The sequence below is a fragment of the Erpetoichthys calabaricus genome, chromosome 1, assembly GCF_900747795.2.
Source record: "Erpetoichthys calabaricus chromosome 1, fErpCal1.3, whole genome shotgun sequence".
Lineage (NCBI taxonomy): Eukaryota > Metazoa > Chordata > Cladistia > Polypteriformes > Polypteridae > Erpetoichthys > Erpetoichthys calabaricus.
In genome coordinates, this window is record NC_041394.2 from 298,422,964 (window position 1) to 298,437,328 (window position 14,365).

At 35.1% G+C, this 14,365-nt stretch overlaps 1 protein-coding gene across 8 annotated transcripts in view; it reads left to right on the top strand.

Moving 5' to 3' along the window:
* The window catches only part of syt1a (synaptotagmin Ia), a 1,226,547-nt gene extending 1,213,488 nt beyond the window's left edge, over positions 1 to 13,059 (top strand). For all 8 annotated transcript variants that reach the window (XM_028817071.2, XM_028817014.2, XM_028817013.2 and 5 more), the window contains 2 exons: positions 67 to 200; positions 8,216 to 13,059. In XM_028817071.2, coding sequence (XP_028672904.1) covers positions 67 to 200; positions 8,216 to 8,422 — 341 coding nt within the window. In that variant the 3' untranslated portion in view covers positions 8,423 to 13,059. The remainder of the gene's footprint in view (positions 1 to 66; positions 201 to 8,215) is intronic.
* The last annotated feature ends 1,306 nt before the right edge of the window (positions 13,060 to 14,365 follow it).

Genomic DNA, 14,365 nt, shown 5'->3' on the forward strand with positions numbered 1-14,365 from the left:
AAATAAAAAAAAAGGTTATTTGCCCAGAGATACAAATTGTAACATTTTACTGCATTTGCTTAACAGATCCTTATGTGAAAATCCACCTGATGCAGAATGGCAAAAGACTGAAGAAGAAGAAAACGACAATCAAAAAGAACACACTCAACCCATATTACAATGAATCATTCAGCTTTGAAGTGCCATTTGAGCAAATTCAGGTAATGGTTGCTTTATTAGAAAAAATAGATTTTCGCCCATCACGACTGACTTTATGTATAGCAATAGGACAATTTAAAATATTTATTGACTTATTACAGTGTTTTATTTTTAACAAAATTATATATTTATGCATTTTTTAAAAATATGATTTTAGTTTCTCACAAAAAATACACTACTTCTTGTAATCATTAGACCGAGAATTTCTTTTTCAAGTATGATTTCATTATTTTCTGCTATTTGCACAGTATTTATTTCCAAAATATGCCTTATGTATTATTACATTATTGTATACTTCATCATGGATGTACAGTAGTGCAATAAAATGTAAAATAAAATCAATTTAATTAGATTTCTCCTAAAGGTAGAACATTTTGGAAATGTCCATTAATATATTAAGACAAGATAATTTATTGTTATTCTATGACCACACATTGTCTTTTGTAGAATTTTCTGTTATATTGGATCAATACTCTTGCTTCACAAAAAAAACCAAAACATTTATATGGCAGAATCGTAAGGGTTCTGTAAAAACAAAATAGCAAATGAAACATATGAAACACAAGTATTATTTCTAAACCTGGACTACCCCTGGGAGATTTCTCATAGGCAAGTATTTCTAAAAGATAGAAAGCCCTTCCATCTCTAATCTAGTCCTACATTTAAGACAGCCACAAAATAAAAAGCAAATTAATAAAAAATCAGGTAGAACTACATTCATAATATCTGTACAAATTGATAGGTCCAATATGAGATCCCAACCACTTCAGGTAAAAGTGCAAGGGAATTGGGCACACACACACACACGCGCACAAGTACACGCACACACACACGCGCGCACACACACACATATATCATATTTACCACTACCGAACCAATTTAAATTCACTTGCAAACCTACAATGTACATTTTTGGCATGTGGGAGGAAACAAAAGAAACCTTCCATGGAGGGACATATACTTTAAACTCTACATGCAGTATACTGTGACCTTACCAGGGCTCAAATTTGTGTTCTTGGACACTGAACTGTGCTGCCTTCACTACTGATATCTTCAGTGGGGTCCATTCAGACTCTGTGTGTCATATTTCTTCCAAGATGCAGAAGAAGGCCAGAGTTGAACTAATTTTGAACAGAAGAATCCAAAAGTTGCTCCTAGCATGCCATTAATGCCCGTTTGGGTCTTCCCGGTCTGTTCTGTGGATACTACATCTGTCTAAGCCAGTTTACCATCAAGTCATCACCAGTTGACAGCTCAGCATCCAGAAAATATAGGCCTCAGTTATGAGCCTCCTTTTGTTGAAAAATTGTATTTATTGTGGATAATCCATAATTAATGGAACAAGTCAAATAGCAATTCACTGTTCTGATTTAGATCAAGGAAGCTGTTCTTCCCCATCATGCCCTCCAAGATACTGTAGAGTCAGTAGATGGTACTCTAGTGTCTCAGAAAGTGTGCTTATCGAAGTCGCACTGAGGTGACCCTTTCATCCACTGGAACATATTTCAGCTGTGCATCACTTGGCCAGAAAGGGTGTGTCATTTCCATACTCTTCCAAGCCCTTTAACTGTGGGAAAACTCTGGAGATAAAAAGAGTGATCACCCTTGATCAAAGAGTCTGGGTTCAACGCCAACCATGTATAGAGAGGTGAGACTGACTATATCTAACCAATATATTTCAACCTTCTTCATGAGCTCTGGTTTACAGAGCAGTTACAAAATATTCCACATCCCAAGAGTCTAGTACATCCTGATCTGTTCCACTCTATCGATCAAGTGGCACTGTACCTAAATGTCATTCTTTGCCTTGTGGATGGTTTGCCAATTTAAACCATTATTGAACTGTTTTTTAAAATATAAAATTGTAATACACTCTGACGAAATTGTAAATATCTGATATTACAGACAAAAATGCTCAATAAGAGCTGTTTAAAAAAATGTTTAATTGTTCAATAATTAAAATAAGGCATGTTCTTTACAGTGAATTCCTAAACAGTAGACATGTGATGGAACAAGAATAATTTACGTTTTGTCTAAACAAAGCCTGGAACTCCAAACATCTTTTACATCACTGCATGTGCACTTGCTTTGCATATTTTAAATCCACATTCTTTTTTCATTTTTCAATATACTGTTGTCTTTACCTAATATTAGTTAATTATAGCTGGAAGATGTGCATGTCGACTGCACTGAATAATGGGGTGAAGCAAGATCTTACAAGTTTTACGTAGTTGTGCCATGTAGCTTTCTTTTCTATATTTGTTATAAGACCCATCAGAGCTTTTACATCACATGCTGTCTTCTGTGTTTTCTTTTAGAATTAGAAGCCTATATTGTCATTATACCATGTATAACAAAATTAGAGAGCAGATGCACTGAAAAAAAAATCATTTATACAGTAACTATAAAGTACTACATATCAAACTACTAAATAAAAAGAATATAAAAGATACTAATTAATAGGTACCAATGCCTTATTCCTAAGCAACCAATGTGGTATTACTAAACAAGAAATATTAATGATCATGCAGGTATTGCACAATGAATTACCAATGGTATGAATGTTACACAAAGAATACTAATAATGAAAAATATTTCACATAGAACAAAATAGAGCAATATTGCACTAGACTGTGATTAAAACTTTGAGGATTATTGAACATCCAAATAAAAGGTGAGTGAGAGAAGGGAGGGAGAGGGACAGAGACAGAGAGAAATATGCTCACTGCATGTTGCGATTCAGTGTAGACATGGTTCCATTAAAGAAACTGTCCTTGAGTCTGTTTGTCCTTGATTTGATGAACCTGTAGCACCTAGAAGAGAGCAACAGGTCAAACAGATGATAACCACGATGTGAGGGGTCCTTCAAAATGTTTTTTGCCCTGCCAAAGCAGTGATCAGCATACAAGTCTTGCAGGGAGGGCAGAGAGCAGCCAACAATCTTTAGCACCACATTGATGACATGCTAGAGCCCCCATCCTGTCTGCTGCAGTGCAGTTTCTGTACCACACTGCGATATACTATGTCAGCACACTCTCAGTGGAGGAGCGGTAAAAGTTCACCAGCAGCTTTTGATCGAGATTATTCTTCCTAAGTAGTCCAAAACAGCTCAGCAGAGATGAAGGTACCCAAGAATGTGAAGGCTGAGACCGTCTCCACACAAACCCCATTGACATGGAGGGAGACCAGGGGCCTCAAGTATAAACGGTGCATACGCACATTCCCGCTTTTGTGCTTACGCCATGTTATAGTGTGAGTTCCACGCACGGCGTTATACATCAGGCCCCAGGTCTACACTGCTTTTCCTGAAGTCAAACATGATTTCCTTTGTTTTCATGGTTTTCATTAGCAGGGTCTCCCTATCACTGCTATAAGCATCTCAAATTTTTTTTTCATTTTCTATATGCCTCTTGATCATGGCAGTGAGACCTTTCATTTGTTTTTATTCCATATAAATGATACTTGGCAAACAAACTCTCTCTGTTTCATCATTCTCCTCAGTAATGAAGACTAAATGGATCTACCTAATGCAATCATAGGCTAAATTTCAGTGAATGAATGGTGTGGTCCTCTTCTTTGTCACAGATCGAAATCTAATCCAATGTTCTAGCTAACTAATTTACTCGCCCAGCTGTATTCTGATATATGGTCTACTACTTCAATATTCTGTTGAATGACTAGCTGTCTAGAGCAAATTATAAATATGAATGATTTGTTATTCTTATCATTTGATTTGGTTATAAAGATTATTAGTCAAATATATTTTCTTTAAAAAAAAATAGAACTTTCTGATAATCCATCTAATCTAAAATGGGAGTGATATGTTTGCAATGGGCATTAAGAAAAAAAATATATTGTTAATAATTTGTTTCCACTCATTAGATTAAGGCAATGTAGTATTCTAAAAAAACACAGTTCCCTGCTTACAAATATTTTAATATTATTTTAAACAATTAGAATAAAAGAATAAATAACAAATCATGCCAGTGTCATTAAATTGTTTCCAATCTGTCAACTTTTATTTTATATCTAATTTCAAAATAAAGACTATCACAGTTCTAATTACACTTTAGAACAAAGTTAATGCAGACTGTGCATTAAATGAAGACTGATATATGTATTTCACTTGGAAACAATTTTCAAAGCCTCTTATTCTAATTAAAGGTTGGCGTAGCCAAAGCTTATCCCAACATCATCAGGTGTTAAACAAGAACCAACCATGAACAGGGCACCAGTCCTATGGGTTCATGCAATACCCACACTCTGATATGACCAGCTTATAGAGACTCCATTTGATTTAACAAGCACATATGTGGGATGTGGGATTGAACTTCAAGTACCTGAAGAAAGATGCACATGAATACACAGGGAAAGTGCATGCTCAGTACATAAATACAGTAGTTACCAGGCCAGGTTTCAAAGGAAATTTGGGAGAAAACTTTCATTCTAACCCACATGACAAAGGAGAAAATGTGTCTACTGTGCTAACTACTAAGACATTTTAGATAATTATTGTGTAAAATATTGCTAATTAAATGAGAACTTTATTTAGAGATTAAGAAATAGAATGATGCCATCAGGCTGGAAAAAGGCTCAGTTTTAATTTTAAACTACATATTTTTAAACGGTGCGTGTTATTGTTGAAATTATCACCCCCCCCCCACCCCATATAATCTTCACTGTTACTTTAATGAGGAAATAGTCTTGCGCATTATTATCTCTTTTTAGCCATTTATATGTCTTCGCTATCTAATTTTGCTAATGTTGAAAGTTAATTCTCAGTAAACAAATAATTGCATACTACTAATTTAATAATTGATAAAAGAAATATTATGGCACATAAAATTGTGAAATGATAAATGATTATAGCATCGTGTGTATGAGTGTCATGATATTACCGCATTGAGGCATGAAATACAGAGTACAAGAACAAATTGTGAACAATACAGAAGCCATTAATGCCAGATGGCAGTGTTCGTTTTAATAATAACACTATTTTTCGCTAGCTTGAACAAGCAATACCAGTCAGTACAAACATGGTGGATTAGGAATTACAATTTATTTTGCTGCCAAAGACACATGCTCATGTGCATCACCTCGGTATTGAGAAGAAATGAAATCGGCTGCCAGAAGACATCAGACATTACCTGCCAAATAAATACACAGGTATATTATATAGGCACACATTCATGCCACCTGCTTTAAACAAATAAACACAATTACACTTGTGTGTTTCAGGTGTTTCTGGACTTACAGTGTACAGATGTAGAGATATTTGAAAATATTTCCTTTCATATGTTGCTATACTGACAAACATTGTAATGATGATGAGCTACTCATTGTTTTTATAACCCACATAACTCTTTATGTTCCTAAGAAAATAATGTTTATTTATTTAAGATAGTACTAGGGTATTGTACCGTGTTAGCCATTATGAATGTGGTGAGAAGTCAAGCAAAATGACTCCTTTTATTGGCCAACTAGAACGATTACAATATGCAAGCTTTTGAGGCAAGTCAGGCCCCTTCTTCAGGCAAGATGTGATGATTGACTTCTAACTTTATTTAGGATAAAAACACGTCATGGTCTAACACATTATCACCATTGCGAAAGGCACTGGAAATTATAAAGAACTCTAAGACTGCATGTGTGAGGATATAATGTTTGAAATAAAGTGAATTGTCATTGTAATGTAATAGAATTGTACAAAATCTCAGACATGCTCCTCCAGTATTATCTGCAGTTATGCTTAAACCAAATAAACAAACTGTTGGTTAGTATTATTTCTGATTCCATTATTATTTAATACAGTAGTTTCTTCCAGACTTAAGTCAGTAATTTGAATGACCTGGGCATTAAAACCTTTTTAAAGTACATGGATTTGGGATTTTGTGACTGGAACCACATAGGTTGTAAGAGTATTTGAAATGGCATTCTTCGACACGGATTATCACCACCAATGTCCCTCAGGGATTTGGGCTTAGCCCCATGCTATTATCTTTGCTTAACTATAGTTGTGTGTCCAAGTATACCTCCAATACCATCTACAAATATGTTGATGACACTACTGTCATTGGCCAAATCACTGCTAATGATAAAAGAGGCTACTGGAACATGGTAGAGCGAAGCCTTGAGAAAATCCACTCCCTTTCTGCATAACTAACCAAAGAGCTAAGCCTTGGCTTTAAGAAACAGAGTGGGGACCACACACCTGACCACATCAATGTGGTTAGCAGCTTTAAGTTCCTTCATTATTAATGATTTAACCGGATGTAACTTTAAAAAGAAAGAATGCACAGAAAATAAAAAATGGGCCTGTCCCCAACTGTTCTGGACACACTTTGCATGTATACTAACATGTGGTATTACAGTGTGGTTTGACAGTCCATCAGGGGAGTACACCTTCCCTTTATCTCTGTTATTTTTACATTTCTTCCTCTACAGTAACAACAAGAACATTTATTTCTATAGAACATTTTCATATAAAGGATGTAGCTCAAAGGGCTTTAGAAAATGATGAAAATAACAAGAAATGAAGAACAAATAAGAAATGGATAAAAAAAGGAATGAGCAAATGACATATCAATATTATTAGATAAGAATAAATTAGCATTCATTTTACCTAACATAATTATACAGGTAGTAGAAAAATCAGATTCCTTGTTTCATTTCATTCATTTTAAGAGATGGCAGAAAAAACTTTTAAAAACTCCAGGGGTGTGATGCTGGAGAAAAAAAAAATCCAAGACCAAAAGACCACCCAGCTCCCCCTGGGTATTCATTAACGGGCCTTTAGAATCATAAGGAGCTCAGTCATCCTGGTTTTCGTTATTGCATAAAAGCACAAACCTCCAGAATGTGAGACAACTTCTTCCTATTATCTGTCACATTACTGAACTCTACTCCTATCACAAGCTCACACGGAACGCTTTTTGATTTGTAATTCAGTGTCTTTTCTGTGTTTTGGTTGTTTTATAAGCACTTTACTGCTCTGGAGTTTATGACAACTGTACTAAACGTAACTGAACTGATTACTGTAGTTGAGCATTTTCTGGAAAAAGAATGAATTGATGTCAATTTTATTTTGCAAAAAATTGTTAATTCATGCAATGAAAAGCATCTGAAGATCTGAGAACATCAAATTCAGAACTGGTAGATGTTTGTACCAAAACTTGTATATATTTATGGATTGTGCACACTAATCACACTATTCTCTTTATATAGAAAACACGACTATTTCTCTTTTTTGCTAAAATATATTGCATTCCTCACACAATATCATTATTGGCAGTCTTTCAAAGGTTCTACAAAACTACCTGTTTTAAAAGCAGTTATAGAATTGGCTAAGTTGTTAATTGAAATTCATTGTTGTTTTTGTAGGAATGTGTTGCAGTTGCATGCTTTAGTTCATAAATAAACGTTTTTGGACATTTTAATCATGTACTTGCACTAGGGTTTTTTTGACAGTTGTGACAATATACTGTATGACATGAATGCACTTAGGTTATGGATGAATGGAAGCTTGTGAGTCACTTTGTTCAAAACAGTCTCTCCATTCGCATTGTATTCATGACTAACACTTTAGTATGTCAAACCACAGAAACAAAAAATGTTCTTTCATTTGTATTTCTCATAAAGTAAACATCTGACTACTACTCTGTGACAGCTCCTCAACTGTTCCACTTACCACCTGCTGCTCACAGTAGCAATGCTGTGGCCGAGACACTTTAACTGCTTGTGTGCTAACTGTATAGGGTAACAATTGCAATAGTAATGTAGATACTGTAAAATTAAAGGAACTCCCTCCCACCTTCCAAAGCAGGTTAGGGGAACTGTGTGTGTAAGGGTGCTCTGTGATGGAATGGTGCACAATCCTGGGTTAGCCCTGTCATTTTCCATGGCCCTGTCAAGATTGCACCCAGCCACTGCAACCCTGGGCTAGATAAGCTGATACAGGCAATAGGTACTGTACTTAAAATAAATAATTACAATTCTATCTGCTTTTTTGTATTCACAGAAAGTGCAAGTTGTTGTGACTGTTCTGGACTATGACAAGATAGGCAAGAATGATGCCATCGGCAAAGTCTTTGTAGGTTACAACAGCACTGGCACGGAGCTGCGGCATTGGTCAGACATGTTGGCCAACCCACGAAGACCCATCGCACAGTGGCATGTTCTAAAGCCAGAAGAAGAAGTAGACGCAATGCTTGCACCGAAAAAATAAAGAGAAGCCTTTCGATACTGAACCCATGTAGTGCTCTTTAGAACGTATGTGTAAATACCTCAGTAGTATGGGTCCATTCACTTCCATCTTTTGCCATGTTTTTTCTTCTTTGGTTCTTACGCTCCCCTGCCCCTTTTCAAAAAAGGAAAATGAATAGTGTTTTGTTTTTCTCCTTCAGAGTTTAGTTCCTTTTTTGCAGATGTGTGAGCCCATTGAATCCGCATCAGTACTTTTGAGTTCTCTTGAACATTTCTCCCAAATCTCCCCTTCTTTTAAGCAATATGATCTGTGTAGATAGAGCATGACTGAATTTGTTTATTGTATCACACAGTTGTACATAGCAGTATGCTGACAAATGATTTTTAGTCTTTGTGTTTGTATGTTGTTTAGCGTTTCCTAATTTGTGTATAACTTGATGTTTTTAATAAGATGTTCTATTTTAAACTATGTAAATGGACTGAGATATAGGAAAGCTGATATTGTATATTATAGAATTTAAAATTCTATCCTACTGCATTCCAGTTAAAATTCCAACCTGCGAGACACTAGTGTAAAGGACAGAGCCAGTCTGTATGTTTACTTACTGAACCATCATTAAAAACAGAAAACAAGTAAAGGCCATTAACTACTATGGTTACTCACATACCATCCACCCACCCACACACACCCACACACACACCCACCCACACACACGCACACGCACACACACCCACACGAGCTAGAAATCATATAAGCACAGGGTTTCTTAGGACTTTTTATACAATATTTTTCATTCAAAAAACTCTAAAACTTTTTTTTGGGTATTGTTCCACTCCTGGACCAGCTGGTTACTTTGTCTGCCATTGGTCCTCATTTAAGACAGACTTTTATTTCCATGGTCTCAGTTCTTTTTATTAGTCAGTATGATCAAACCCTGCAACTAATCCTCTTGCAAAAAGAAAAGAGATGATAGCCATTGCCTCTTTTATGATGTTAAATGTATAGTAACTATCGCATTAATGGTAGATGTGCTAGCGTATGGAATAGGGTTAACTCTCTGGGGTAGGGGGTGGAATCTCCACACTAGCTTTACAATCAATATTTTTAGATAAAGTTGTCTGGGTGTTTTTTTAGTAATTGCATGATTTTTTTAACAATCTTTTGCTAATTACCTTGACAAAGGGATGGGGAGTTGCATTTCAAATGGGGGTCTTTTTATATTAATTCCTTTGCCTTCAACCAATGAAAAAAATGCGAAACGACAAAAGTTTACTTCTTGCTCAAGAGGAAAGAAAAGTACAAACTGTTAATTTGTTTGTATAAAAAGGTAATGATCAAAAAAACCTAAAGATGATCATTTTTAAACACTGCCATTTTCAGGGAGGTAATACCAGTAACCTTGTGTGTGAATCTCTTTTCTTTGAACAATTTTTGCTGATAGCACTTGTTTTACCGTTCAAAGTTGTGCTGAGGTTAGCAGCCAATATACAGTACATCACTGCCCTCATACAGCAGCATTGCTGCCCGCCGTGTTTACTCGGCTTTATTCTACTGCAAATCCACCGTATACAAGATAATACAGTGTGCACATTTGTCTTCGCCCAGCATGTAAAGAAACAAAACCATGACAAAAATAGTTTGCAGTTATATAACGTGAATTTCTACATGGTATTTGACTAAGTCTCCCTGAAACAAAAAAACAGTTTCTCACATTGTTTCACCAAAAATGAAGAATGTTTGCCACCAGTGTCTCGTTAGAACAATTATTTACTGAAAAAGAAAGGAAACTATTTCTTGATCTGTGTGTATCTATGCGCATGTATTGATAAAAATACATGCATATACATACACACACATAAACATATATTATATATTATATATATTCACACACACATTATATACACTGCACTGAATGTCCAAAAATAATGGAACCATTCCAGACTATTGTATGCTATGACTTGACAAGCAAATAACGTATATTTTTCCCTAATAAATTAAGAGAAACCCCAAAGCCATTCAATCCATATGTCATATTGCACCTTTAACCACAAACTCCATCATAGGCTCCATAATGGAGCAAACATAACTACAGTCCATTAATGCTGAGTTTCTTGTTCAAACACATCTGACTGGGATGATTCTTTATGTCTCAGTTTTTCCAGCATAGGCAATGCTTTTCACATATTCTCACAATGCACTGCAAGACAAAAAATTATCTCTGCTGATTCACTGACTGATGTGTACATATAATAGATACCAGTGATAATGAAAAGGTACAGAGAAAATACATTACTCTTCTACATTTCCATGCAAAGACTGCAGACGTTTCTTTATTATCAAGTTAACAACAATATCTTGAGATATTATTTTTGGTTCACTTCTGTGCATGTGTATGTACAGTATGAATCTGTATGAGTATATATATAGGAACAGAGAGAATTTTGTATCTATTTCCTATTTAGTGTTGCTCATATCTATCTGTCTGTCTATCTATCTATCTATCTATCTAAATATATATACTGTATACACATTGATACATACATTACAGAACAAATATAGTGTGTATCTATTTATTTAAACTTTGGATGTGTGTATATATATAAATATAGGTGAAACATTAATCTCAATATGAAACATAATAAATTTTGAAGTAGGCTCAACAGCAGTCTTTTTAAATATATCAAAAACCGTAAAAGTTAATGGTCTGCTTTAGTCAAGATTAAACAAAAAAACAGTGAAGATTTAATTTGTCCTTTACTACGGGTTAACAAGAGGAACACTAAGTGAAAAGTTCAAGTGAATTAACACAAATTGTCTTACCTCTTTGAGGAACCTCTTGTGAATACTAGATGTTTGCTTCAGGAGGAGTTTCTAAATGTTTTCAATGTTATTATGTAGTAAATGGCACTATTCTGAAGCTATTAGTCATTCCATAAGAGTCTCCAAGGACCGCTTTGTGTATCACTGTGACTGCCGTGTGTGCTTAGAAATGTAGATTACTCAGTGGATAGCGACCAATTTATTCTGTAGAAGTGATATTGTATAAAAAAAAAAAAAGAAGAAGAAAAACTGCCATTCCCTTCTGCTGCACTGCCGAGAGAGCGAGCATAGCACAAACAGTTCTAATAACCCTGGACCAATCAAGAACTGAAAGGGCTATGCAGAAGAAATACAGGCTTAAACTAGAGCGGGTCAAATCACACAGCGTTTTGTTGAGCACTGTGCAATATTATGTATGTTCATTACATAGTGTTATGTGGGCTGTGGTGCCCAAGTATGACATTTCTTCTTTATTACTGATTAACATTTTTTTTTATTTTCAAAGCAATGGTTAGAACACAGCACACGTAGCTCCTATTTACAAAGAGCTGAACACTTGTGTTTCCCCTTTTCCTTCCTTGAATGCAGATCTAAGAGAAACACATTCAGGAATTACTTTTTGAGAGTCGCCTGTAAGCACAAAATGTTGCTTTTCTTGGCAAAACGAGAGTCGTATGACCGTCTGTGTTATCGTATGTTCTTATCGGTATAGTTGACGCATCTTTCTTAATCCGAGTGAAGAAAAACTGCTCCTTGAATGTATACCTGAATTGTGGCTTTTTTGTGTTAATCAGATTACAGACTGCTTGTTTAGCTGTTGCAATAAATGCAGATCACTTTACAATGATTATGATTTTGAGTAACTTGTAAAAAGTTTAAGAACCCAAGTGTATTTGTTGTATGTTCTGTTATGTTGTTTCTAATATATATATATATATATATATATATATATATATATATATATATATGTGTATATATATATATATATATATATATATATATATATATAAAATGCATAGTATAAATAAAAAATGATAAAACTTTCCCCATTAAATGGGAGGGGGGTTATTGTTTCTATTGTGAATCAAGATTATTTTAAAGCACTAATATTTAAATATTGTTTAGGCACCTAGGACAAGGGATACCATTTGTGTTTCAAAGAAATTAAATGATTACAAGTAACATCAGCTTTCACCTTGTGGCATATAATTCCTATAATGCATATATCATTTTCATCATATTGTATATAATATAATTTAAAAAAATCATATCAGTACATTTTTGGGAAAGCATTGCATTTTGCAAGATCCGACAGCAGGGTGTCAAGCGCACCTTGTGAAAAGCCATTAATCTGCAATGTAGTGCAATGTTTTCTTAGCCATCACCCAGACCTGCCAGATTTCTTCACAGTGACCCCCTCCTGTACTTGCTGTGTGACCAAGGCATTTCATCCTCACACCACCCCCACCTCCAACACATTCCCCTCACAAAATACATGAAAGCCACACTTATCTTTTTGACAAAGCTGTGTAAAGTATTAGAATCTGATGCTGTAGGAAGATCCTAGTTGCCTTTGTGTATATTAACTGCCTGCTTGAGTATTTTGTGTGTGGAGATTTTCTCTGTAATCTTGTAGAAACGTAGGGGTGTTTCTTCCTGCCATACGGCTTGGTACATTGCGAGCCGACAATTATATAGCTGTGTATACCTTCATTTTTGATGAGGTGTTTTCCAATTTTGTTTCACTTTGTGTAGTGATTCATACTGTGGAGTTTCCTGATTGTTGTTATATAACTTACTATACACAAATGTTCAATAAAAATGTTTTATTTCCTGTTTAGGATGTTTTTTTAAGTCTTTTGTTCTATACATTCTTAAAACTCACTTTTCCTGTTTGTTTGGACAGGCAATACATGAAATCGGCCATCTCCAGGAGGAATTTTACTCACTGGTTGCTCCACAATTATGGAGGAATATTTCAGACAAATTTAAATAAACAAATAACAATAATACATAATTATATAGGCAAATAAATGCATAGAAAAATGAGACAATAAATAATATGAGCATAAATAGTTAAATATATCATGAAATATGTTTTGAGGCATACTTATTTATGTACTGTACTGATTTAATTCTTCATTTACTTAATTTAAATTTTTTTTTTAATTGGTGACTTTGAGAGTCTGTGATGGACACGGGTACAAGGAGGACTTAGCCAGAGTTACAGTGAGAAGCAGCTACTGTAGGAGTGTATATCTGAAGTACCTGCTGTAAATGAGGCAACTGATGTCCAAAGATTTATGTCCACTCAACTGATGCTATAAATGTGACCATGTATGATCATAAATGCCAAGCAGGCAGCTCCACACCATAGAGTAAGTACATATTTTAGACTTTCTTAATATCCAGATACAGAGTCAGTAAAAAATATGGCATGTCAGACATATTTATATATATATCAAACAATTAGCCATGTCAGTAAAACTACAAATGTAAGGTTGGCAACCCTGAATGGAACCAAGGGTGACTTATGATATTTTAAATCCATACGGCATATAGAATGGACAAATGAGGTGGTGTAACTTGATAAAAATCAAATATCATCCACTCAAAGGAAGCCCATATCAGTGAAATATCAGCATGTGGACTATTCACATGGAGCCACATTTTGCTTTTTTCTTGCATTCACATAAGCCAGTCAGATCAGATGGTGTGCAAAAGAGGAAATGTAATGACAGAAGTGACGGGACATCATTGCAAATGGAGTTGGAGAAGGTTGTCAATCTAATTATGAAACCCACTCAATACAATTTTGGGGATGCAGGGAAAGGAGAAACCGATGCAACGGAAAGGAGGTAAGTAGGCTAAATGAAGATAGTTTAGGTAGCAATAATGGTAAAGTTCTAGTTTTGAACTCTGCTGCTAACCCAATCAAATTTGTCCTTAGCTGGCTCAGACTGCAACCTCCAGCTGTTCAGATTGTCTTTATCTCATTTTTGTGTTCATAAGTATTGCTGATGAATGCTTGGAAATCACTTCAGTTTTTTTTTTTTTTGCCTCCTGACTCACCAATATAATAAAAACCCCTAAATATGATACACCGTTCAACTTGTCTTGATGTCTAGTTTTGTGAGATATCAC